Source organism: Calidris pugnax, unplaced genomic scaffold (genome assembly GCF_001431845.1).
Source record: "Calidris pugnax isolate Ruff unplaced genomic scaffold, ASM143184v1 scaffold128, whole genome shotgun sequence".
In the NCBI taxonomy this organism is placed as follows: domain Eukaryota; kingdom Metazoa; phylum Chordata; class Aves; order Charadriiformes; family Scolopacidae; genus Calidris; species Calidris pugnax.
Genome location: NW_015090851.1, coordinates 1,469,201 through 1,494,974, shown reverse-complemented (window position 1 = coordinate 1,494,974; position 25,774 = coordinate 1,469,201). Strand labels below are relative to the sequence as shown.

At 35.3% G+C, this 25,774-nt stretch overlaps 1 protein-coding gene across 14 annotated transcripts in view; it reads left to right on the top strand.

Moving 5' to 3' along the window:
* Positions 1-25,774, top strand: part of ERC2 (ELKS/RAB6-interacting/CAST family member 2) — a 486,059-nt gene that overhangs the window by 143,319 nt on the left and 316,966 nt on the right. For all 14 annotated transcript variants that reach the window (XR_001412191.1, XR_001412196.1, XR_001412199.1 and 11 more), the window contains one exon: positions 7,924-8,091. Coding sequence is in view for 1 of the 14 variants with exons in the window: in XM_014943272.1 (XP_014798758.1) it covers positions 7,924-8,091 (168 nt within the window). In the remaining 13 variants the exon portion in view is untranslated. The remainder of the gene's footprint in view (positions 1-7,923; positions 8,092-25,774) is intronic.

The window sequence follows — 25,774 nt, the reverse complement described above, 5'->3', positions numbered from 1 at the left end:
GAGAGAGGTTTGGCTACAGGCACCTCCTTTGTTTGGATGTTCTAAATAGATTACAAACCTTAATGTTCTTTTTGAAAATCACGCCTATGTCAGCTGACTCCTACTTTTAAAAAAAAATTAAACTGAGCAAAACAGTTCGTGTAAAAATTCTATTTTTATCATGTATCAAGATAACAGATATTTCCTAATGATTCTTATACTATTATGGAATTCTACACATTTTTCATGAAGCAGTTAAATGAATTGGCATGGTTTTAAAAAAGAACAGTGTGGCCTTTTAATTCACTTTCTAGTTACAGTACAATAAAATTTGAACGTTATTGGAGACAGAAATTTCAAAAGTTAAAAACTTCCAAGATTGATAGTTTTGTAAATTGGTTTTAAGTATTTTGAATTTATAACTATCATTATGTTGCTAAATAACATTGACTCTGGAATGACTGACTTCCTTTTGCAGTAATTCAAAAATATTATGACAACTATAGTTTTATATTGAGCATAAAAATCAGTGAGGTAAGTTCAATGAGGTAAGGTTAGTGTTGGAAGTTTTATTAACGAAATCTTTAAGTATTAACACATGACTTACAATTCCCATATGTTTTCCAAAAATTGCTGGAACTGATCTGAATATTAAATTCTGAACTTTGGTCTAGTTGCTTTAAACTACCTCATTCTAGTGGTAGGAGCAGGCAAATGTATAAATTTGAATAAAACACCTCTGAGGCAGTTGGCTGCATTGATAAGATACACACCATCAGAATTCCTTGTGGCATGTAATACTTTACAAGGATGAGTTTCAAACTGCCTGGGGGATCCATTTGTATCTTGGCTACAATCTCAGTTAAAAGCTTTTCTAGTGTAGCTTGACCAGTCAGTATTACCAATTTTCTCTTTTAAAGAGGAGCATAATCTGGGCTGGTGGAAAAAAAAAAGAATGAAAGACAAATCAAGACTGATTGGTAGAGATGATGGCTGGATAAGCTGTTGAGGGGGAGGCAGGTGCCGTCTTTCAAGGAATAAGTAAAGGGGAGCAAGTACATTTGATGCATTCTGGTGTCAGGTAGTTCTGCCATCCTCGTGTGGAAGGATTGAAAGAGCTTGTGACAGTGATTCTGTGAGGGAAATGGTATGAGATGGTGTAAGTTTGTTTTCCTGATGGGAACAGGCAACAACGTCCTGTGTCTATAAACCATCTTCCAATGTTGTGCTCTGCCTATTCCCCTCAACTACAATGTACTCAGTTGCTTTAAACCCCTCTGCTTTTGTCAGTTCTTAAATACTGTAGTAGTAGGAAGAAGACAATATCCTTTAAAAGTTACCCTTTAAAGAATATAAAGCCTGTTAACTATCAGCTCTATAATAACATAATTTGCTGAATTAATATGTAAACTTGAGCAACCATAATACTCAGAGTAACAGGGGTGGGACTGTTATTGAAATAATGCTTGAAAGTGGAGTTTTCCTCTAAGAAGGGAAAAAGCTAGCTAGCCCGCTCACTAAAGTTTAAATTGGGTACAGTAATGTAAAACACACTAATTGTACAAAATTAAAGTGTCTGCAACTTTGAAATGTGCCCATGTTCTGCTTTTTCTGCCTTGACTTTTACATGGGTCACATGTTTTTGAAGGAAATGAATGTATTATACTATGGATTTCCAGGTACAGCCATTGCTTTGAAAAAAATCATGTTTATCACATCAGACTGAAAAATGATGGACAAATATGACAAGGGGATAGTTCTCATTTTAATGTTGTATTTTAGAATATTATTTTTTTACTAGCGCTGAAGTGGAGAGTTGGGACATTTTAAAGACACATGATACCCTTTCTGTACTTGTACTCGGTTCTCATATTTGCACAACTCAGTACCTCTGTATAGAAAATAGAAGTGACGCCTCTTTTTTTCATGGTTTAAACTGGTTTTGTATATTAAAATTTAGTATATTACATTGCTCCAGATACATGCAGATGTATAAATACAGGCACTAAAATATTCAATAGAAGTTTGATTTTTGATTAACCGAAGTGGTTTTCAAAAGATGGCTGCATAATGCACTAAGAAAGCAAACAGTAGCACAGAAAAGTGTCACCAGCCCTGTGGAGTCTGTAGTGGTCATCAGGAAGGGAGAGGATAATAGCACTAGAGGGCAGAAGACTGGTTCCTGGCTGCAGTGGCAAATATTCACTGCAGCCTGTGCTGGAACAGAGGTGGGATTAGGAGAGGTTACAGTTTGTCTTCTCTATTACGTCAGATACTGCAGGACACTTGGTGTTTGACTAGTAAATTCAGAATTAGTTAAAAAAATAATAATAAAAGCAGCCAAAGCTTTACTTTAAATGTATTTATTTATGCTGGTAAAATGAATAATTCTTAACAGTGAAACACAGTAGTCCTTCTTCATGTTTTACTTCCCTGTGGAGCTCCATAACACTAAAACCACTTTCATAAATGATATATATAATATGGTATATAAGTTAAACAGTTAACAGTCAGGAACTTCAAGAAATAGACGTCACTACTGGAGCTGGTCATGAGTGGCAGGTGATGACATGAAGATTAATAAAGTTCAACTTCGAATTCGGCAATTTTTGCCACTTACATGAACTTTCCTTTTCTTTCTAAAGTATAACCCAATTCTGAAGTTTTTTCAGGGGGTTCTGTATTTCCAGAGAAAGTGACAGAGTTTATTGTATTAAATAGTTGAAATCAGTAGTTGCTGAGGAAAAAGAAGTTAGACAAAATTAAAAAGCAATTTACTTGGATGGAGGTCTTTGAACTGCTTTATGTGTTAGCTATCAGATCTGGTTTTGCTTTGTTTTTCTGGAAAAGGATGGTCTTCTTCAGATTGCCAAGTTTTACTAGTAAATGTACTGCCAAAGCTTGGGAAAAATAAGTCAAGGACTCTTAAAATTACATACTGTTGAGTGAAAAGCCAAAGAGAGGGGTTTTGTGCACCAGAAATCCTAATCCTTTCTAATATAAAAATATATATCTGATTCTGTAAAATGACCCATATTTAATTTCCTTTTGAATTATAGTTAAAATGCCATAGACGTAACAGGAGGAGTAACAAAATGGCAGACATTTCTCACAGTGTACTGGCACGTTCCATTTAGAATACTTCATTGTTTCATTATTTTTGGAAGATGTGATTTCACATTGCCATTTTCAGGGAAGAGATAATTTCAAATATTGGCAAATTCAACCTGGCTGTAGGTGAAGTAGTATATTTTGCTTCTTGTCTTCCACAAGATCACGAGCTGATTTAACACCTTTTTGGTTTTACGCCACTTGGAGTTTCATATTTGACTTAAAAAATCATGTCATACACGCTTAGCACCAAACAGATACCATATAATAACAGGTCGCATGCAGTTCAGGCTGAGGTAGTTTTATTTCACGTTATGAGAAATGTAAAAGTCTTGGTGTGTGATTACTGGAGGCAGAGAGAAGAATGTAGGGAAGGAGAAAATGTCTGATATAAGTGCTGTTCTTGTAAACCTCCACATGGCTTTCCTGTCCATAGTATATAAATCGGTACACCTGAGACCACATGCAGTGTAAGTTGCCTATTCACTCTCCCAGACTGGCACTGGCTCAGAATTCTGCCTCTCTGAAAACTTACAGAGAGCAATGATTTTAGAATGGCTCCCTGCTGTTTATGTTAGTTTGGGGGGTCACATAGCTATTCTATCAAAATATCTGGGCTTCATTGAGTAGGTGGATTTTTGAATTAAAGTGCTCTTTGGCTGTTTCAAAAAATTTTCAACATTTTTCTCAGTGCAATTGAAGCTGCACTTCAGTCATGCTTTTAAGCTTTTATTTGAAGCTACCAAGGCTAGAAGTAAATTCTTAAATTAAAACCGAAATAGTCTCATACTAAGAACAATCTCCAGTGATAAGTGGGGCTCTAGGCAGAAGTTATACTGCTTACATCTAAATATATTCAGATCTTAAGTCCATGTGCAATTTCTTATGGAAAAATGCAATTCACCTCAACCACAGAAGTGTTCATGATAAGTGTTAAAATGTTACCATGGAGCTGAAGGAATTGATCCTAGGTGTCAACTATTTACATGAAGGCTTGAGGAGTATTTATGGCATTAACAAGAAAACAATCTGTTTCTGCACCTAGAGTCAGTCCAGACAACTCTGAAATACTAAGTGCTGGTACTCTGTGGCACAGTCAAGGTCATAACCTTTGTGCTAAGTTGAAGGTCTTCATGTGGCTGACTTGAATGCTACCAGTGAAAGGAAGGATGGAGTTTGCGGCTCTGTTGCAGAATTCTGAGTGTGTTTCTCTTTGATCTGAAAGAAAATCACCTTCTCTTGAACCTCCAGGTTGTATTTGTGTCTTTGTTTAGGGAATAGAAATAATGTATTAGTTGTGTTATGAGCTGTCTAGTGGTGAAAGGAAATGCAGAAAGATTCAGTCATGTGGTGCTCTTTAACAGCTGTGTGAGGGCAGGATTAGGGTCTGAGAAACTGGAGTGGACAGGGCTCTGCTCCCCTTTCCCACACAGGTTGTCACTCACAGACTTGGACTTCAATGCAGTCTACTCATCTTCTCAACCCTCCTTGTGCTCCCAAGTTTAAATGCCAAAAATCCCCATTTTTGAGCTGAATTTAGTGAGCTGTGGTGAAAGGGTGTGTGGAAAGAAATTTGTGAAGAAGACTGAGAATTGTCTGCTTTGCCCTTAGGATGGGGATTGAATGGGTAGAGAAGAAAAGACTACTAACTCAGAAACTGCCTGGTTCCAAGGAGAGCAGAACTATATCAGCAGTTGGAAGCTGCTGTGCTATCCCAGTCCCTAGGGAATGGCATCAGTGTTTTGTTTATCAGCTCCTCTGATCACCTACAGCTCCCTTTGGCTTCAGGCATTAAGGTTCTGCCTAGTGGCAGTTGGTGAGTGAGACTTTCAGTGCCTGACTGAAGAGAACCCCTTCTGGAGCTCCCGCTGCAGCGTTGTGAAGAGCTTCTCAGCTGCAGCTTAAAGGCCCAACAGAGATTTTTGTGATTTGACTTAAGGGATTGCTTTCAGACATGAAGCAAATAAGTGCTTAAGTATGGAGAGGGTGTAGTAATGAGTTTCAGATGAGGTCTTTTATGTTTATTAAAAGAGGTTTGAAAGTTTGCTGCTATTACTATTTCTTGTTTTCTAAAATGTCATCTTTGAATCTCATACTGCACACTGGTTACAAACTGCAAGATCCTATTACTGTAATATTGTAAAAAAGTCTTAAAAATAAAATAAATCCAGTAGAATATAAATCTTTTTTTCCAGTGTATAGAAAAGCAATGATCCATTTTAAGAGCAGGAAGAACATGCATTTTGAGATCCAATAGATCATCTAAATTGGTCCCAAACCAAGTTTTAAAATGGCATTGCAAAGACTTTTGCTTTGAATAAATTTAGCATTACAAAACTCAGAATATATAAAAAAATAAATTAGATTTGCTGATTTTTTTTTTGTACTTTACTAATACTCTGATTAACTAGGGAAAAAAAGTGCTTAATACATATGAACCTTTCTGACTATTCCAACTGCAGAGCGTAAATATGCTAAACTAATATTTATATCCTTTTACTTCCATCTAGCTTTTTATTATAATAAAATTTATGAATTTCTAGATAATGTAAACTTTAAACCCTTGTTCTTTATTTTCTGACATTTGCATGTTTGAAATTTGGATTACTGAATCTAAAAATTCTCACTTGCCTAACTTCCTGCAGCTTGCCTGTAGGTGGAGAATTATTCTAGATTGCCACATCATATATTTTCAGCCCAGACTTTGTCTTCTCAGTGGTGTCCCTTGAAGCCAAAACAAGCCTGTGTGTGTCCACTTAATGTGAACACCTCATGGTCACAGAGCTGCACAAGAAAACAGTATCAGAAAAAAGGACTCTGTTCAAGGAAACCTCCCACTGTAATAATGAATGATTGCACTGTCTTTATCTTAGTTCTCTACTTTGCATGAAATGATAACCTCATTCTAATGGCTTGCAAACCTTGAAAATGTTCTTTATGCCCACACTGCCACTTCTGTGTGCTTTCTGTGCTACAGAGCATCTTTCTTTTTCTGGGTGGAGTGGAAGGGCAAATGTAGATGTAGGCCTTTAGGAGTATTTTAATATCTCCTCTCCAGGACTTTTAAGTTTCAATGCGTTAACCTGCCTCTGGAAAACTGAAATATTTCACTAGAATAAACTTCTTGATTTATGAGCTTGAGACTGCACAAGAAATGCAGAACTGAATCCATAATGCTGAACACTAACAATGGGTTGGTTTTGTTGAACTCTTACAATGTTTAAAAGTGCTGACAAAATTTCATGGGTATACTATATTTTCTTGTATTATTTTATTTACAAAATAGCTCCAATAATATGAGGCTCACATCCAAAAAAAAAAAAAGTAGAAGACAAAAACAGAGTCTCCTTTGGTCTTTTAAAACTTAATATATGATGAAATCTGGTTTTTTTTAACCCAAAAATATCCCAACCCAGTATTCTATGCTGTGCTGCCTGTGAGCTGCTCAGTAATTCATTTGTAACTGCACTAGGAGTTTGGAGCTGTGAAGGAGGATTGTTATATCTGCTTGAAATTAGTTACTTCCCTATCTTGCTCTTTGTTTCTTCCTGTTTTGACATTTTTTTGTGTGTTTCCACCTGGATCCATGTGTATGTGCCTACTGTTCTGCCCATGTCTCTCTGTTCACATTGTGCGTACTTTCCTGTTTCTTGGTTAAACTACCAAAGAGCCGGTTCCCTCTTTCTCAATTTCATTGAACAGGTACCCTGTCATTTAGATTTTCCTTTTTCTTTCACTTTGTTCCTTACTTCACAAAATGTTTTTCTCTTTGTGATAATATTAATGCTGCTGTCCTTGAAGGTGGCTGCTGCTTACTCACCCCTCCCCGCCTTGTAATGGAGGACAGACAGCTATTTTTCCTCCTTATTTCCAAATGCTTTTATAAGTGTCCAAGCTTTTAATTGCAATTAGCAGTAGAGCTGGTAATAGAAACAACTGTATACAAATAGTAACCAGTATCAAGTGATCTATGGATTTTTTCCAGACCACCAGCAAGTATTTGCCTGGCCATGATTTGAGAACTGTTTGAATTGCATTAAGAGCATAATAAAATTGCATGCTTGAGCATTTATACAGCAAGAAATGAGAAAATCAAAGCTACGCACGCCTTCAGGGCTGTTAGAATGCTTTTGATTTTTTTTTTTCCTTTCCTTTTTTAATTTTTTTTTAGGGTTTCTAAAGGAAAAGAGCAGTTATGTAATGCAGAGCAATTTAGTGAAGTTCTTTATTAATACATTTGTGCTTAGGAAAATACTTGGAATATCCCTTATTTTGGTTGACAAGGCTTTGTGCTTACTACAGAAACGTACAGTACGGCCCATTTGTTAAGGGACTTATGTGATATACACTGGAGAAAAGTGAAGAACCTGATCATTTCCCTATTTGTCATGTCTTTGTTTAATAATTCTGTTTCTAGATTACTGAACTGTTGCCAAACCTGCGTAGTGATTGTAGTATCTGATTGCCCAGTTCATGGCTTTAACGGGCAAATTAAATACAGGATGTATAACACTATTTTCAATGAGTTATACATTTAATTAGTCAAGATGATTATTATTTTTTTAATCCCTCATGCATCTGTCAAGGTAGAACTGTTTTAATGTTATTTCATGTTTTGACTATTCTACTTTTTCTATTCACGGTTTGATGCTAAAAGTGCTTTCATTTTTTATTGCCTTTTAACAAGTAAAAGAATGTCTTAGTCCGAGATAAAGTTGGAAAATCTACATAGATAAGAAATAAAACATTTCTTAAGTGATGAAAAAAGATTAGAAAAAAAAAGTGCTAATGTTCTATACTAAAATCTAAATAAGTTTGATTTACTTACTGTAGGTTGATGCCTTGCGGTTACGATTGGAAGAAAAAGAAACTTTTCTGAATAAAAAAACAAAACAACTTCAAGACCTCACAGAAGAGAAAGGAACCCTGGCTGGAGAGATTCGAGATATGAAAGACATGTTGGAAGTAAAAGAAAGGAAGATTAATGTCCTTCAAAAAAAGGTACATTTCAAGAAAATGTTTATTTCTTTCTTATATTTTTCTTACTTATTTCGTATAGTGTATAACTTTTAATGCATTAAAAAATGCAAGAAGTCTGTAATAGACAAGTAGTTCTCTAATATAAAATATGTGTTATGTTTTCTGTGAAATCATTTCTATTATTTCTTATACTGTATCACAAAAATATTAGGTACTGCAGTTTCCACAAAATTAAATGAAAGTTAAATGAAAGTCCTAAAAATACTGACTAAACTTCTTATTCTTCAACATGAGGGATTCCGTTATCCTTACTAACACTGATTACTACTCTTTCCAATTAATGTAAATAAAATGAGTGGGACTGCTAAAAGATTAGGATACTGCTTTTTTTCTTTAGAAACTTTTTTTTTTTTTTTTTCCAGGGAGGAGACCCGGGAATGCCCCAAACTGCCCCGGGAAGAAGAGATCCCGCTCCACGGAATGGACTTCACACCCTCCCCGCTTCAAAATTAAAAATAGAATTTTTAAAAAAAAATTAAAAATGGGAGGGTTCCGAAGGGATGGGATTATTATTTTTTTTTCTGGCAGCGCACGTATCAGATGAAGGTAGTTTGGGTGCTACGAATATAAGACGAAAATACACCTAATTCCGTCATCATATAGATATAATATATTTCACTCTCACCACATAAATACAAAACATCCAAATATCCAAAACATTCAGAACAAAAGTTAGTAGCAAGGGCTCAGCGCTCGATTCATTCATTATTTTCTTCAACTAGTTGCCTAGAAACTTCAGACGTAAATAATTTACAATAAAATTACTATTTTCTTTCTGTCCAGCTCCTTCTGTCCAGTTCTGGTCTATAATTAATTCTATAAATTTAGTATATTGATTTTTTTTTTGTAAAATTTTTTTTTTTTTTTTTTTGTGGAAGGAAGAGGGGAGTAGGGAAGGAGCCTAAATTAAGTCAATTATCTGCTTTTCCTGTGAGCTAAAGACATTAAGAAGGGAGGCTCTCTCCAAATCGCCTTATTAGTCTAATTTCTAGTTTTCCACAAATTTAGTTAACTGAATTGACTCTCTTTGGGAAGTTGGATTTAATCATTATAGTTTCCACTTCGGGGAGCAGGGATGGAATTTCCTGGAAAGGCAGCTTTGCAAGGGTTCTGCATACAGTAGTAGAGTGTTTTTTTACCATATCCCTTTTCTCACGCTCAGAAAAATATTTATGCTAGCAGGTATGTTCTGTGTGTACTGCTCTTTATCTTCTATATAAATGCACTTGTGAGCACACAGATAAATGGAGAAAAAGTTCCTGGTGCCAAATACATTTTACTATTACTTCTCCTCTACTTATCCAGACACTCAGAGAATGTCTACCCCTTACTCTCTATTATTATGTAGGTAGCTTGTGTTATTGTGGTTTTCCTTCAGGATTCATATAGGGTTGACATGGTCTCGCTGTGCTTCTGTCTGTAATTGGCTAAATGCAGTCTTTAAAAAGCCCAGTCTTTATTTTCCAGAAACTGAGAAGCCTGCTGTTTCAGGCCCAGAAAATAAGGCCTATCACAACTGGAATATGTGTGCTTATCCACTGGAATCTTATTTCTGAGTATTTGCCATGTTAGCAATGCTGATGATGTAAAGATATCAAACTTCAAGCCTTTTATCCTGCACTGAATGCTAATTAGCTTTTGACGTCACTTGAGAATTTTAAATAAAAGAATGCATCTTTTCTTATGTTTTGTATCCTAAAAATAACCCAAACAAATCATAATTTACAGCAGGTCTTGTATTTAGATCTTGAGGAAATGAATCAGGAGGAGTGAGGAATGTGAATTCAGTGATCAAAATTGTGTGATGAATATAGCTTCCCACAGAGCTGTCAGCACTATCTGTCACGGCTATATGCTCAGAAATATGTGTATTTTTCTGGTTTTAATACATCATGGCTATTCTTAATGAAAATAATCACTTCACAGAGTGATTTACTGAAGTTATCTGAAGTTATCACACATTATAGCCTTGTGAGCTCTAGTATACAATGTGATGAATAAATCTGGCAAACTACTAGGTGCGAAATCAAAGTTAGTATTGAACTGATTCTTTAAAACTGGAAGTAGCACCTGATTTTTTTTTTGAGGTTTTTATGCTAGTAAATATGCTTTATCAGGGGACTTCTGATGTTCAGTTTTTCTGCTACGGGCAAAATACTGGGTTTACTTAGAGAAGAATGAATTATGATGATTACTTAAAAAAAAAAGAGAAGAATAGATCATTTATGTGACTTAAAAGTTAGGTGTAGATTTGCTTCTCTGAAGCATTTTTAATAACCACATGATCTTAACATATACATTTTTAAAGTTACCCTGAGGTCACATTTTCAGCTTTGGATTATTATTTTACTTGTGCCTAGCTTCTAATATGTTTGGAGATAAATTCACCCACAGGTAACCTGACTAGAGAAAAATTCGTTTGAAATATTTTCCTGCTCTGCTCCCCCCTGATATTTAAATAAATCTAGAGTATGGTACTATGAAGGGTGTTTTCACTGTGTACTTTTTATGTCTGGTGTACAGTTCTAATGTAGAAAATTCTGTATGTCACCAGTGGAAATCCAGGCTTTTAAATTCACTGGGGGGGTGTGGAAAATAAATCTATTTGTCTAGTTAACCCAAGTGTTGAACTTCATTTTTGCAGTGCTTATTAGATTCTTATTAGAGCCTCCTTGAGCATCCCAGTATTCTTGGCAGCAGATGCAATATTTGCATGTAGAAAGGAAGATGTTCAGTGTCTGTCTGCTTTTTTTCAAGAAGCTTTCCTGGCAGTAGTGCCTTTTTGTTCTCAATAATTTTATCCTCACTTCATGAAGTTATGTGTCCCAGGGCATTCATACCTCATAGAGTCTTTATGTTCTGTCAAAAGGAGCACAGGTCCTTTTTGACCATAGGCAGATTGTTCGTTCATTCATGTGTTATTTCAGAAATATGTTGGACTATGCATTGTAGCAATTCCTGGTGCTGTAGTACTCTTATTGTAATATTTTTGAACAGTCATTTTCCAAGGATTTTCAGGTAGTCTAGTAGTGGATGCTGTGCTTTAAGAAAAAGATTGTCTGATGTACCCCCTTTTTTTTTTCCAAGTTTTTTACAACAGACCTTTCCAATAGCAACCATAAGTAAAAATTAATTTTGATGGAAAATTATTTAATATATGTATCAATTGCAGTAATTTTATCCTTTACTTGAGTCCAGTTATGCTTTTATCCTTTACTTCTTGCTGGATTGTACATGCCTCTTGCACTCCTCCAGTTTTTAATCATGTTCTCCTTCTGACCTTTTTGGCCACTTCTTCCACTGTTGTTTTCAATTTGAGTGGTGGCAGCCAGACATTTGTGTGTTGAGCATTTGGAAATTAATTTATCCTCATCGTGCACATATATGTGGAGAATTCAGTACATGGAAAGCAACATGGACTGTTTCATATGACACTTGAGAGGGGAAACAATTACTGGGCCCTCTAGTGGATTGTTCTGCCTTTACATACCCTCTTGCAGGACAGTTGCCCTGGTTGCTGTCTTACTCTCATGAAAACCCACCTGAAAGTGAAGGATTTGCTTCTAGTTCTTCTTCCTAAGTTCTCTCTAGATATTGGATTCTTCTACTATAAGATTATAATGATTGTCTCCATTTCCTTTTTTTTCTATGCACGGCCAAATTTTATATCTGTGTATTTTTATTTATTTTTGATATAAAGAGTTGTGAATAACTAGTTATTTTAGTGCTTCATTTGTTGATGCAAGATAGACGTGTGGAACTCTCTTCGTTCAGCCTGAAGTGCTTCACTCATCCTAAAAGAATATTTGGTTTTATGGTTGTATTACTGTAATTGAAGAAGGAAGAATTTATATATAGTACTTAAAAATATTTCTGTCAGTATAACCTGAAACTGAGTAGGAAGGAATATGTAACTTGGAAAGATATAATTTCTAATTCTAGATTTCTCTTGTGTACATTACTATTATGGACCATGTTGAAAAATATGAAGGAGACTGAACCAAAACCAGGAAAGCTCCCTTTCAAAGTTGGAAACCAAAACCAGGAAGCTCCCTTTCTTCTTTCTGGATAGCTGTTGTACTTGAAGGACAAGACAGGTTCTGTTGATGGCTCTCTACCAAAGGTGTGGAAGAAACAAAAACATTAGCAACAGAAGAGCTGTGGTGAGTTCCACAGGATGGCATAGGAACACACATAAGACAACAAGTTGCAGAAAAAAGTAATGGGATAGATAATTAGATAATGATGCATTGTCCTTCCATGCAGTGATTTTGGTAAGATATTTGACCAAATATAAAAACCACTACACTGTTCAGTATAATTTGCAGGCTTCAGAGAGGCCCAGCACTGGAACAGTGTGCGTTAAGAGGATTTGGATCAAGGTAGATTGGCATGGAGTAATAATAAACTTATGTCAACGTCAGAGGTGCAATATTACTTAATATTTCTTTCTTTTAGAATCTTTGGCACCACTGTTCCATTTTAGTGCCAGTAAAGTTGGGTATGCTGTTTTAATAGCCTTGTTTAACCTGGCAAAGCTAGTCTTACACCTCATATCTGTCAGTTTAGCATGCAGAGGGGCAGACCTCAGAAATCTTTATGTATTTCTTTCAAGAACATGCAGGTTCTATGAATATGGCTGAGTTGTAGGCTGAAGCGTAGAAGTGCTGAACTCAATGATTCTTTCATGTCCCTCTTTGCTCCCAAATTTTCTCTTTCATACAGTGGCTATACCTGATGTGTTTTGTCCTCTAGGAATCTGTAGATATTTTCAAAGCAATTATATACTCTGAAATATGAGTCTCGGTGTTGAAAACAGTAGCTGTTGAGACAAGAACAGAGGTTGTAGACCTGGATCATATTAGGACAACAGCTTGTGGAAATTCTTTTGTGGGGACTACTATAAAAGAACACCATGTAAAGGGGGCTAATATAATATTCTACTTTGACTTGCAACATAACTTTTCATGTAAAATGTTGCAGTTTCCATCTTTAATAGTTTAAGCTTTGTGATTGATGAAGTGCTACATGACTGAGGGCTCTAACCTACCAGCTAATTAGCATTTGTAGGAAATATCATAAAGTCTTAGTTCTCATGTAATAATTGGAATCTGTATTTGGAGTGGCTGGACTGTGCACACTAGGTGATGTTGTCCAGTTTGTGTTAAATTAAAATGTGTTGTACAATTAATGGTATACATTACTGTTAGCTCTCTTCTAAAAAAGGAAATTTACATATGGTCAGATTGGGAGTATAATAGCATAAAAAAAATGAGTCCTACACTAGTGGTAAGAAATTTGCATCAGTGTTATTGCTTGATGCAGGAATTCTTGCTGAGAATGCCACTGAAATGGAAATTTCTGAATCTGGAATGGTCCAGGAAGACGTAAGAGACCAATTTCTTTCATTTGATCTTAACAAGTAGAAAGCGCAAGCATACTGTTAATAGAAGATGCCTTTGATTTTTTTTCTATGGTTTAATCAGTTTGTAGTGTAATTTCATAGTCCTGTAAAGGGATCATGATGGCATGATGAAGGACTTTATTATTAACTTCATCAAATTCTATCAGAACACTGTAAATAAACTGTTCTGAGAACTGGGGTTTTGCAATTGACAAATCAGAATTCTGCTATATTTCTGGAGTGAGGCAACAAATTCTGAACCAATTAGTTGTTCTGTAAAACAGACCAATGTTCTCACTGCAGATTGCCAGTGTTAAAAAAAGTTAGGAAGTCATTTTGATGTAACATGAAAGTTTTGATGTTTCAAAGCTGCTATGATGACTATTGACTTGTGTATTACATTAAGAAATGTTTCTTTTAGTAATATATGCCCACTTTAAGGATACAGCTTTCACTGTACTGAGTATTAGAAAATTGAACTTTGGCTGCTTATGCTTGCAGCTTTTCCAAATCATGTTATGCTATTCAGATAGGGCAGTCTGAAAGTGACATTTGAACTAAATATAGCCAATTGTTCATCCAGGATTGTGATGTTATTGATCCCAATACATCGTCAAAAAAATGGATCCTCAATGATTCTGCAGAATAAAATGCAGCCTTGGGACCGTTAAACTTTGCATCTGGTACACATCAAGGCTATCTAAATAAATGCAGAAAAGACTCAAGCCTAACCAGTGCAGCTGTTTGGATGCTCTTGTCCTGTACACTGAGACACTGTGAACAATGTCATTAAGATCAGAGGCAGTGATCATTTTCACTTTCCTTTAGCATCTTTAATATCCCATTATTTGTAACACATTGCACTTCTAAGTTTTTACAGATTATATATGGTCAGTGAAAATATGTGACTTTATATAGGTTCACTTAGTGAAGCCAGCCTGAATGATCATCCAGCCTAAAACCATATCTATGACTTTAGCTAAGTCCTTGCACCTTGAAATCTGTGATCATTGTAAAATTTTCCAGACTGTGATTGAATCTACTATCTTTTCCAACAAGTTTGCTACCTGCTGAAGCCAGAAGCCCAGCATTTTGTTTGTTTCCCCTCCCCTTCCCTCCCCGCCGATGATCTGCTTGTTCCTGCTGCTTTTGTTTAAGTCTGTTTCAAAAGGAGAATAGTTGGATTACATGCTTCTGCTTACTGACCTATTTGAAAGTAAGCACTTACCTTTATAAGAGAAAATTGCTGAATTCTTAAAATGAAGTTTCATGAGATTACAAAATTTAAAAACTGTTTTATCTAACACCAGTTCTGTAAATGTAATAATTTTTTAATATCGGGTATATTGTAAATCATGAACCATCAGGTAAGTGAAGAAATATTGGCTGCACCTGGTCTTGTTGTTAAAGTTGTTTGGAGAGCTGCTTATAATAATCATGTCTAAGTAGGTTTCCTCTTTATCAATGGCAATTGACAAATTCATGAAATGTATGGAGATGTTTGGTACCAGGTGTTTGGAAGAATTCAGAAGCATCACTAGGTTTCAGTATAAGTAGCTGAAACTGCAAGCATGTCTTAGTTTACAGTAATTATTCCCCCATTGTGAGGGGGAAACATCTATTCTTTGGGAAGGCCTTCACTTGTCACAATATATTAAAAGAAGCAACGTGTATGCAGCATTTCAAAAAACAGGGGTCAACTGTAGTTGGTCAAACTAGTCTGGTTCATGTACCAGGAATATACATCCCTGAAGAGGTAACAAAGGAACCTGTTTGCTTGCATGTTTGAAAATTCTTATTGTATTTCAAAATCTAAAAGTTAAAAATAATAATTTGGCTGCCTTTGTATGCCACATAGGGAAAAGTGAGCATTTTGGATATATAATTTCATTCCTTTGGGAACTATAAGGTGAGACATTGTTAGTGAAAGTGAAAAAAGTACTAGTTGTTTGAAAAAATGGGCTGAAATAAGAAATAAGTGCTTTGAAGAGATGCTGTCATGTATTTCTGTAGTTTTAGCACAGTAGTATGATACGATTACGACATACATTAGTAACTAATACATTATTAACTTCATAAATGTAGTTATATATTCAGAAAGGAGGCCATCAGTTGTAAAATCTAAAATACAATGTGGTACAATATATGAATGAGAGATAAAAAAGATCACTTTTTGGGAAATAGGAAATGTGTATGTGTACCTCACATGTATTTAGAATTTTAAAGATAAGTCCTTAAGTGTAAATAACGTAGGTTATTCCAGGAGAAGTTAAACTGTCTAGTTTTGAGAGGGTTCTTCACGCACAGCTCAAATGAAGAGAATTGAATAGTTCAAGACTCAGGATATACGCAGCATACAGACATGCTCTGAAAAACAGTATAGCATTTGCAAAGTAGGACTGAGCTTAATTAAATACTTACATAAAGGTTTCATACTGCTGTTGTGACACCAGTGCTATTGGTGAGGAAGGAAGCTGCCATTCAGCTCTCAAATGTCAATACTAATTAACAAAGTTCTCTTTAAATCTTTATGTAAGATACTAAATTTTATTCATGCCAAGAAGGCAGCCAACTCGCATTAATCTGGGTGAAGAGCACTATTTTCTTTTCAATAGAGTTGGAGGAAATTTCTTTTGAAGAGTGAATGAGCTAAATTATGTATAGTGTGACTGGGCAAAAAGAAAGTAAAAGTTGACTTATTTGGGAGGTGCAGAAGAACACAAATGAATTATTTAGGGAAATGGATGGCTACTTATATATCTGAAAAAGAATGAGGGAGAATCAGAATTGCATAAGACAGGAACTTTATCTGTGAAATAGTCTTCCAAGAAGATTATAATAGAAGCCTTCTGATTGGAATTAAAAATGGTAAGGGAGAGTGTTAAAAATGGATTTGACAATAATTTTAAATTAGTGATGTATTCTGCTGTTTTCCCCTGTGTTCAGATGCTGTATTGAATTCTAAGGGTGAATCCTACTTTCACTGAAGTCAGAGAGTTTTGGTTTTGCTTCGGGTTTTCACCCTGTGCTCCAAAAAAAGCCATCAACTCCCAACTTCCTCCTCAAACCATGAAATAATCAGGTTTTCACAACTGCCTGCTAAATGAAAGTTAAAACGGAAAAACCAAAGATCCTTAAAGCTAAAAATATCCCCAGTTAAAGGACTGAGATGAATTAACTTCTTAAGTGCTATTGACTTTTCTCTTAGAACATTGACAAGGCAAATTCATTTAGAAAGGAAAAAAATTACTTAACAGTCATTTCTACAAAATGGAGATTTTTTTCCTAATTTTTTTTTTATAATTTTTTAAACTGAGCTAATAATTGGATTATTTTTGGAGAAACTTTATCTGGCATTTTTCACCTAAAATGTCTTTAGGTATTTATTTGGATGACTATTAATGTTATAGCCAAATGAAAATTGAAAAATCACTAACAAATAACATATCTCTAAAAAAACACCCCAAATTACAACATTTTAAATGCTAAGGTTGCTGTGCTTTTTCTCTAGTGAGATATATTCACAATCAAGACATGATTTTTTTTTAATTTTCAGCTGCTAATTTAAAGGAGAGTTTGCATTCATGTGATTCACTGCTCCTGGAGCTGCATGTTTGAGTGACAATCTATTATTTCCTATCTCAACATGACAGATTCAGCTGGTTTTATATCTGCCAGCTGTTTACCACTGAATCTTTGACTACTCATTTAAATGATACAAAATCGGATCCTTCAGAAGGTAGACCATGCAACAAAGTTTTGCACAAACCCAGAAGGCTTATATTTACATATTTGTTATTTACATGCTAATCTTTTTCTTGAAAGATTTTTCAAGCTGCGCGCTCCAGGTGCCTGATTTGGGGTAGGGGCGAAGGAAATTGCATGAATTCTCACCCTTTGTGACTGACACAGACATTGAAAAGGGGGGATTCACAGGAACATGCTGCAGCTGCCTCTAAACCAGCAGCCATTTCTCTCTGTGTTGTAACTGAAGTGTTCCCTGCCAGTCTCCAAAGTTTATATCTACTGGATTAGATTTCCATTTTAGACATATTCTGCAGTAGTATAAATACATGTATCTTAAAAGCGTAGCTCTAGCTTCAGAATATATAAGGTAGCAAGCTGGGAATAAGTTGGCAAGTAATACTTTAACTGTCTATCATATTTTGTTATGTGGCATAACTGTGATTACACCAATATTGGTATAGGTTTAACTCATCTTTTTCCTTTGTGATACATAAGTTGTCATCTTCAACATAATCCTCTGTGCATCTTGTCAGGCTAGTATGTTTGGGAATGTTATATATATTTCTTACTGTTGTGTACATAGAGGGAGCAACTGTTGATGGGAGATTTTTGTTAATGCTAGAAGTATTTCAAAACTGTAATTACTTCCTGCTTGGGTAAAGTGAGGATGTTATTTACAAAACTGAGCAAACAAAATATTTTGATATTATTTATTTGTTTTCATTTGAACCAATGCACCACTCATACTGGAATTTGGTATAATAAAAGTAAATCTCAGACACTGTTCAAAGTTTACTAGCATTGCCTATATGCAAAGTATAATGATAAATTTTGAATCTAAATAAATGGTCCATATGATTCTGTTATAGTACAGTGCTTCAAACATGTTGTTACCAGATTTTTATTAATGATCCTTATTTTTTTCTAGCATATTTTAACTAAAAATTGCTAGAAAATTACGGATCATAGTTTTAGGAACTGCTTCCTAGGAATGTAAGTCATCAGCTTATTAATTATATACAGTAAAATCTATGAAAAGACAATTTTAAATCTTGAGTGATTCAGAAATGCTACATTTTATGTGTGCTTTGAGCCTATTTTAACTGAGAGATTAATGTTTTTGTCATGGTCTTATGCATTAAATATTTAACAATGTAGTGATTGAATAGCTTATTCAATTATTATAGGTGGTAAACCACCCTGACCTTTTCCTAAAATAAGAAAGTAGATCCCACCGCCCTTGTTCATCTCCTTGATAGGATAGGCAGTTACAGTTGATCTGCAACTTGACCTAATGTATATCCAAGTTTGTTATATCTGGAAATAAAAAGAGACATTTCCTAATAAATATAAAAAGTAGACTTATGCATTAGCAGTTGGTTTTTACCAATTTTTTAGTGTATTAGATTTCTACTCTTTTGTTGGCATAAAATCAAACACCTTAATTTATGCATTGCTAAAGCTCCTTGATGTTGGCAGTCATGCTTTCCTGGTGGTATTCCATTGCTGTTTGTCTGTCTGAGCAGTCTGTGGCTAGAGACTCTAATACCTCAGTAAATTGGATATTTTATCACTTTTGGAAAAGCATCACCCCTTACCTTTGAGTGGAGCTCTTACTGGCTTTATGAAAGCATGAAGTTCAAAGACTTAAGGGTAAGCATGCAGATAATTTTAATGGTAACAATAAATGAGAATTGTTATCTTCAGTACTTCTCCCTTCATATTATTGTTACCAGATGTAGTCAGAGCTAGTGGTGCCAATTTGGTCAGATTGCTTTGATAATTTCCTTGTTGCCAAGTAGTATGTATTTCTTGGTGGTAGAATGAGCAGTGGTATGTTTGAATATGAGTAGTATAAATCCAACTTTAGAATGTAATCTGAATCTAATTCACTTCCTTCTAGCACACCTGACTTTAATTTTTAACGCCTATCCAGGCACAGTGCTAAGATCAAAGTGAAACAAAGAGAATGGAGCAAAAGCAGTTCTTGGAAAGTAAAAAGAAAAATGGCGTAATGTTGTGTAATCTTTTATATATGAAAGAAATATCGGGCCTATTTGCCATTCACTTAGAAATGAATCTGCAGTAAATTTACTAAAAGTAATTATGCTGGTCTAAACCCTTATTTTTCTGGAGAAAATTTGGTCCCACCATATTTATTGCCCAAGAGACGCCTTGATTTGACAGCAGAAATCTTCACTCATCCTCAGACCGGCACAGAGTCCTTTATTGTTCCGTGTTTAACCCCATGCCAAAGTGACTGTATGCCATGGGAACTTCTATACATTGCTCTCTGTAGTGCTTACTGCTGATCTGGAGTAAGGGTGAGAAGCTGCTAATGGTCCACACGGATTTGTAAACCATTAATCTTAAAGCAGCTGCTTGTTGATAAACAGGATTGCAAATATGTAAAAACACAATTAAAATTTGAGTGAAACACCTGCTGTAACCTATCCCAAAATCTTATTCTGTGATTAAGTCTGGATTTTTGTTGTGGCTGTCATGGGAGCCATAAATAGCTTCAGTTGAATGCTTATTAAAAAAAAATAATAATCCGTGGCTTTTGAGAGTTTCAGGTTTTTTGCATTTCAGGAGGTGGATGCGATAGTAAGCAGCTGAACAAATGTGAAGAACTTAAAAGTGTAGAAACTAGATTACATAAGAAGGTAATAGAAAGCAGGGTTTTGCTAATTTAGTTGCAAAAGAGATCATCCCTGTGAACTATTAATGGGAGCTAATCTTGTAAGTTATGTAAGATTTACAAAACATGTTTTCTTGCATAATGCTTTACATGTTCAGCAGATTTCATTGTTAGCAGTCTAATTATTACTAATTTTTGTATACTGTCATTTTATGAAATGTATTATAATTCAGCTTTTGCCTTAAAATGTATGAATTGCAATACCTTCCATGAGTCCCTATAAATCATAGCATCATCCTTGTGAATTTCCTCCCCTTGGGAAGGCAGGAGCATTTGTCCTTCTTTGGACATATTGTAATGCTGACAGTAGTGTTTAATCTGATAAATGCGTCATCTTCATGCTGCAGGACATAGTAAGGTCTAAGTCTCTTTTTTTTTGCTGGGATGGGGGGAAGATGGGCAGTGCTGCAGTCACTGGTTATCACTGTGCCTTAAGTATTCTGCTGCAAAACCTGCTAAAAAACCCCAAACCCACAAAAAGGCACAGGAACAGAACAGGAAGATTTATCATAGAATCATAGAATGGTTCGGGTTGGAAGGGACCTTAAAGATCATCTAGTTCCAACCCCCCTGCCCTGGGCAGAGACACCTCCCACTAGAGCAGGTTGCTCAAAGCCATATCCAGCCTGGCCTTGAACACTTCCAGGGATGGGGCATCCACAACTTCCCTGGGCAACCTGTTCCAGTGTCTCACCACCCTCACTGTAAAGAATTTCTTTCTGGCATCTAATCTAAATCTCCCCTCTTCCAATTTAAAACCGTTGCCCCTTGTCCTTTCACTACACTTCCTGACAAAGAGTCCTTTCCCAGCTCTCCTGTAGGCTCACTTCAGATTTTGGAAGGCCTCCCCGGAGCCTTCTCTTCTCCAGGCTGAACAACCCCAGCTCTCTCAGCCTGTCCTCATAGGGGAGGTCCTCCATCCCTCTGATCATCTTTGTGGTCCTCTGCTGGAACCGTTCCAACAGATCCATGTCCTTCCTGTGTTGAGGACTCCAAAGCTGGACACAGTTGTTTGGTTTTTCTTAAGTTTTAAAATACAATTTACAGAATACCTGATTAACACTCATAGACTGCCTGATTAACTTTTTGTACTAATGCTAAAATAAAAATTCTCTGAGTAGAGCAGTAGAAAATAACCTCTGTATATACTTAGTTCTGGAATAAGCTCTTCCCTGTGTCTGACAGCTTTTTAGCTGTTAGTTAGCGTTCAATCATTTAAAACGTCCAAACCATTAGGAGTATCTATTGTCTTCTGAATGGGAGACACTGAAAATGGAAGTGTTGTCAGACTATTGAGTGTCATTGTTACGACACCCTCAAGTTTTCAAAGAGAATTTCACAGTTGAATTGAACACGTTCTTGAGAAAGCCTGACAAAAATTCAGTTCTGTAATAATTCTAATGCTTGCAGAACTACAGAGATACTCAATCTGAGTAATATGTTTTGATATAGCCATGATCTGTAAAGAACTTCAAAGTGTTCTTAACTGAAAACTCCCAAGTCACCTCTCTTCTGAAGGTTTTATTGAGTGTCTGTCGGTTCTCACCATGGAAAGGGGTGCATGTTTTTTTGTAGTAACAGAAGTGAATGTTAGTGTAGTAACAGAATGTGAATGAAGGGTAAGCCCCTACAAGGGCTTACCGCAATGGGAGAGATGACTGCGTCTGAAAATTGATGAAACTTCTCACCATCCTGTCTAATTCTTTAAAATAAACTTTTAAATATCTGACTTAAAAAGCAAAGAAATATACATCAGAAAAAAATATTAAAAGTTATCTGTTTTAGTGTAGTATGAGGTCAGTGCCACTGACATTGCAATAACAGATGACCTGCAAATGCATCTTCAGGATATACAGTGAATTTTTCTATAATTGCCAAAGGGACAATGAGTGTTTTTCATGGATCCTTTCATCAAGGCTTTTACATGAAAAAACTCAAGAAAGCCAAATGAGTAAGGATGGCTACATTGATTAATAAATCCCAGGCATCAACGACCTGATGAAAAACTGGGTTGGGGAAAGAAGTATTTCTGTGTCATAGATCTATATATACTGTATTATAATTTTCTTTTGTTTTTTAATAGTTGATATTATTAGAATGAGGCTAAGTTATACATACAAACGTGCTGGGTTTTAGGAGGAGATACATGATAAAGGAAATACAGTGAAAGATTAAAAAAGAAAGGATATTTTTTCATACCAAAGCAAACTAAAGCACAGAACTACTTCAGATTATTTCTCCTTCCTATTCAGACGTTTATATGAAAGCATTGCTGTGTTACCTTTGCTGCTATAGAAAATCTAAACTGTTCAGCAGATGTTGATTAAAGACATCCAAGTTGCTGCATTTAACATTTCAGTTTAAGTTCAGTGGTGCTTTGATAGTTTATATGCAGAAAGGCTGTGACTGGTCTGCAGTAACTAATGGTGAAACTCAATATGCGCATTGTCTTTCGTGCAGCTATAGTGTAAATATTAAATTACATCTCATAGTAACAAGAATCTTGGTTCTTTGATGAACAACATTTTGAACACTTCAACTCTAAATTGATATAAACCTATGTACATTGACCATATGTTAATTTGGAATGAGTAAGAAAAGACATCTTTAAAAGAAGGGGGCAGGGAGATACGTTATCCTTCTGCAAAGCTTTTCTTTCATGTAAAGTTGTTACGCTGTCCCTTACATATGAACATAGATGCCTGCTGTAACCAGGGAGCTAAAAGGAAACATTCCAGTAGAAAGAGTATTGTTATTTCTGCTTAATTCCTTCCTAACTGTTTAAGCTCCGCTGCTGTGGCTTTTTTCCTGCTTTTTTTTTTACCACTAGCACTTAAGGAAACTCATATAAAATAGGACCATGTGAAATTGGATTCTCTATTATAAGGTCTCGAATGCAATTTCTAAGGGCAGGATGCTCTTCTAGTACAAATCAATATAGCTGCATTGAATTCATATAGCCACCCTTTATTTATAGTAGCTAGGAGGCATGCCTGTTATTTTTACTCCCAACATAAAATTTTTTGCTAGTACAGATTATTTTTTTTCCATTTAAAATTATTTTCCATTTTTAAGGCTCCCCTCCTCCCCCTTCAACCCGTCTGCCCCCTTATTCGTTACTCTGAGAGTAAGGAAGTGTAAAGTTTAATATTTTTCCCCTGTTGCTTTTGATGATGTATTGTATTAATATTTAGAACATTTTACAGGAAAAATGGGAAATAAGAGAATATTGGAAATATCTGAAATAGTTTTGTAATGCTGTAGGAAGAAGTATGTAATTAAGGATTAAAGATGATGCAGCGCTTTTTAAAGTGCTATACTTGCACTTTTTTCCTTTCAGGTGTGAAATGTCTGTGATTTGTAAGTTCTGTACAATCATTTCATCATTTAAAATTAAGAGCAGTACACTTATCTGAAAGTCTCTGAATTAAAGAATACTGAGAGTTCTCTATTTTCTCAATCAATCAAATAAAGCTTACATTAACTCTCAAGTGAATTATTTGTCTGTACTTTTGAAGTCTTTATACCAAATATGTTTAATATTGTCATACAGTTTTAGGTAAAAGGCAGGTTATGAAACTATTAAAGTAAGGAGATATACAATTACTGTATTAATTTATAGCCAGAGTCTTCTAACAAAGTTAGTTGTAGCATGCTGCCATAAAGGTTAGACATTTGCTATAGTCATAATTGTATATGGTCTGAGTTACGCTGTCCTGTAGAACAGCGTGATGTTTAAATGTGCATTTATTTTGCTTTTGTCTAGACTCTTGTATCTTTTATAGCTTTCCATTGGAATCAAAACTATAGGAGTTACTTAAATGAAGGATGTATTGAGTTTCAAATTCAAACCTTACTTTCCAGGAAAGGAAATAAAGGTATTCTTTTCTTTCACTCAAGTTGGTGATTTAAATGGTAACCCGAAGACATCAATAGAAATATAGACTGGTGTTAGTAAAAATGAAACAGATATTCTGAAAGTATTACAATGCATATGTACCTAAATTAAAAGTGTATGAAAAAGGGGCAAGAAAAACTGGGACATTACAGATTATGAGAGTTTAAATTCAGTGTTAATTCTTTAACTGGGTTATCCAGGTAGATGTGTATGATATCTGAATGGAGCAGTGACTTTCGATGTTAGAAATATTTTATTATAAACCATAGTTCTGGAGCAAATATGGAAAGAAGAAACAAAAGTGAGCAAGATTAAAGTGAAAGAATACTTCAGGTAATAAAAAAAAAATCCCTGCATTGCTTGAAGTTGACTGAAGAAGCATGAAAAAGGATAAATGGGCAACTACCGTTAAGATGAGGGGACTTACTTGGAGTGAGAAGACAGATTTTAATGTCAGATGTGGCTTTCTTCCATATTTGAATTTAGAAAACATTCTTCAGTATTTCAATTAGGAAAAAAAAAAATAGAAGTTTAAATGCAGATGGGGAAAAAGAAATGGTGACTAACTAGCCTGAATAAGAAATTTTGAGTGTTAAGGACAGGAGGCTGAAGGGAGTGATTGATATAAATTTAGAAGGGTATTTGCAATGGGATATGGTAGTAAAAACTGCCAGTATTCCTGTCCGCAGAAATACCGTGTAGCAGAAAAAAGATGATGACCTCTCTCTAGATGGCCTTTGTGTCATCCCACCTGAAAAAACATACTTGATTTAAGACAATGACTTGATTGTCAGAACAATGATGTAAATGTGAAAGAGGTAGACAGAAAGAATAGTTAGAGACCTGACAGGGTCAGGTATCTGGCTAAAACTAATAGAGATTAGTTTTTTCTTCTAATATTCTGAAGTTAGAAATATCACAAAAGAGTGATATTTTGGATAGTGTAGAACTTAGAAAATGAGAAGCATGAAATCAGATTGACAAGGAGATCTGTTAAGTGATTGGATAGCCTTCAAATGGGAAAGGAAATTCAATTACCATAGGTTTTTCAATGCTGAGTGTAACATAGGCCACAGTCCTGGAAAGGATCTTAGAGTATCATACTGTGTTCCACTGTTCACAAGCAGGATTTGAAGGAGATTCTACAGGGAATGAAATCCCTGCATTTTCTCTTGGGATTAAGCCAGGCTTCCAGCCTCTCTACACCACAGTCTGCTCAACCTTTTCACTTTGAAATGAAGTAAAGTTTGTAAGGTTTCTGCCTGTTAACTCGGAACTCTAGATGATGGCTGCTTTCTGTAATTAAAAAGAAATAATTTTTCTGGATGTCTGTCTGTTTTCCTATCTTAATGATTTTCCTAAGTATGTAAAATCATAACTCAGGATAAGTTATGGTAAATCATTCCTTCTATTTTTCTAAACTCTTTTTAGTCTTTTACTGATGGAGATTGTTTCTGTTTCACTTGTTTCATTACCTTGTTTTCACTGATGAAGTCTTCTTGTTAAATTGTCAGGGCTATATTGCTCTGTAATAACTACATTGAGTGTAATAACATACTGTAAATAATTTTATTTAAAATGAGGTCATATGCTTTTAGCTTCTTTTTTGGGATACTTTGGATACCAAAACCTAAATCTACTGTCAGAACAGATTGGTCATCTATTTTAAAGCTTGTGTTATTCCTCTATTTCTATATATATTTCCCTTTATATATTAATATTTTAAAATAATGCACACAACATACATGTCTGTATTGGGGCTTTTTTTGTTTGGTTGGGTTTTTTTCCCCCTTTCTTTTTTCTCTTGTGCTACTTCCCATTCATGTTATCCAGCAGGTTGATTTCTTTATTCTACTGTATTTCCTTTGTAGCTTTCCTTTTCAGTACTCCCTGT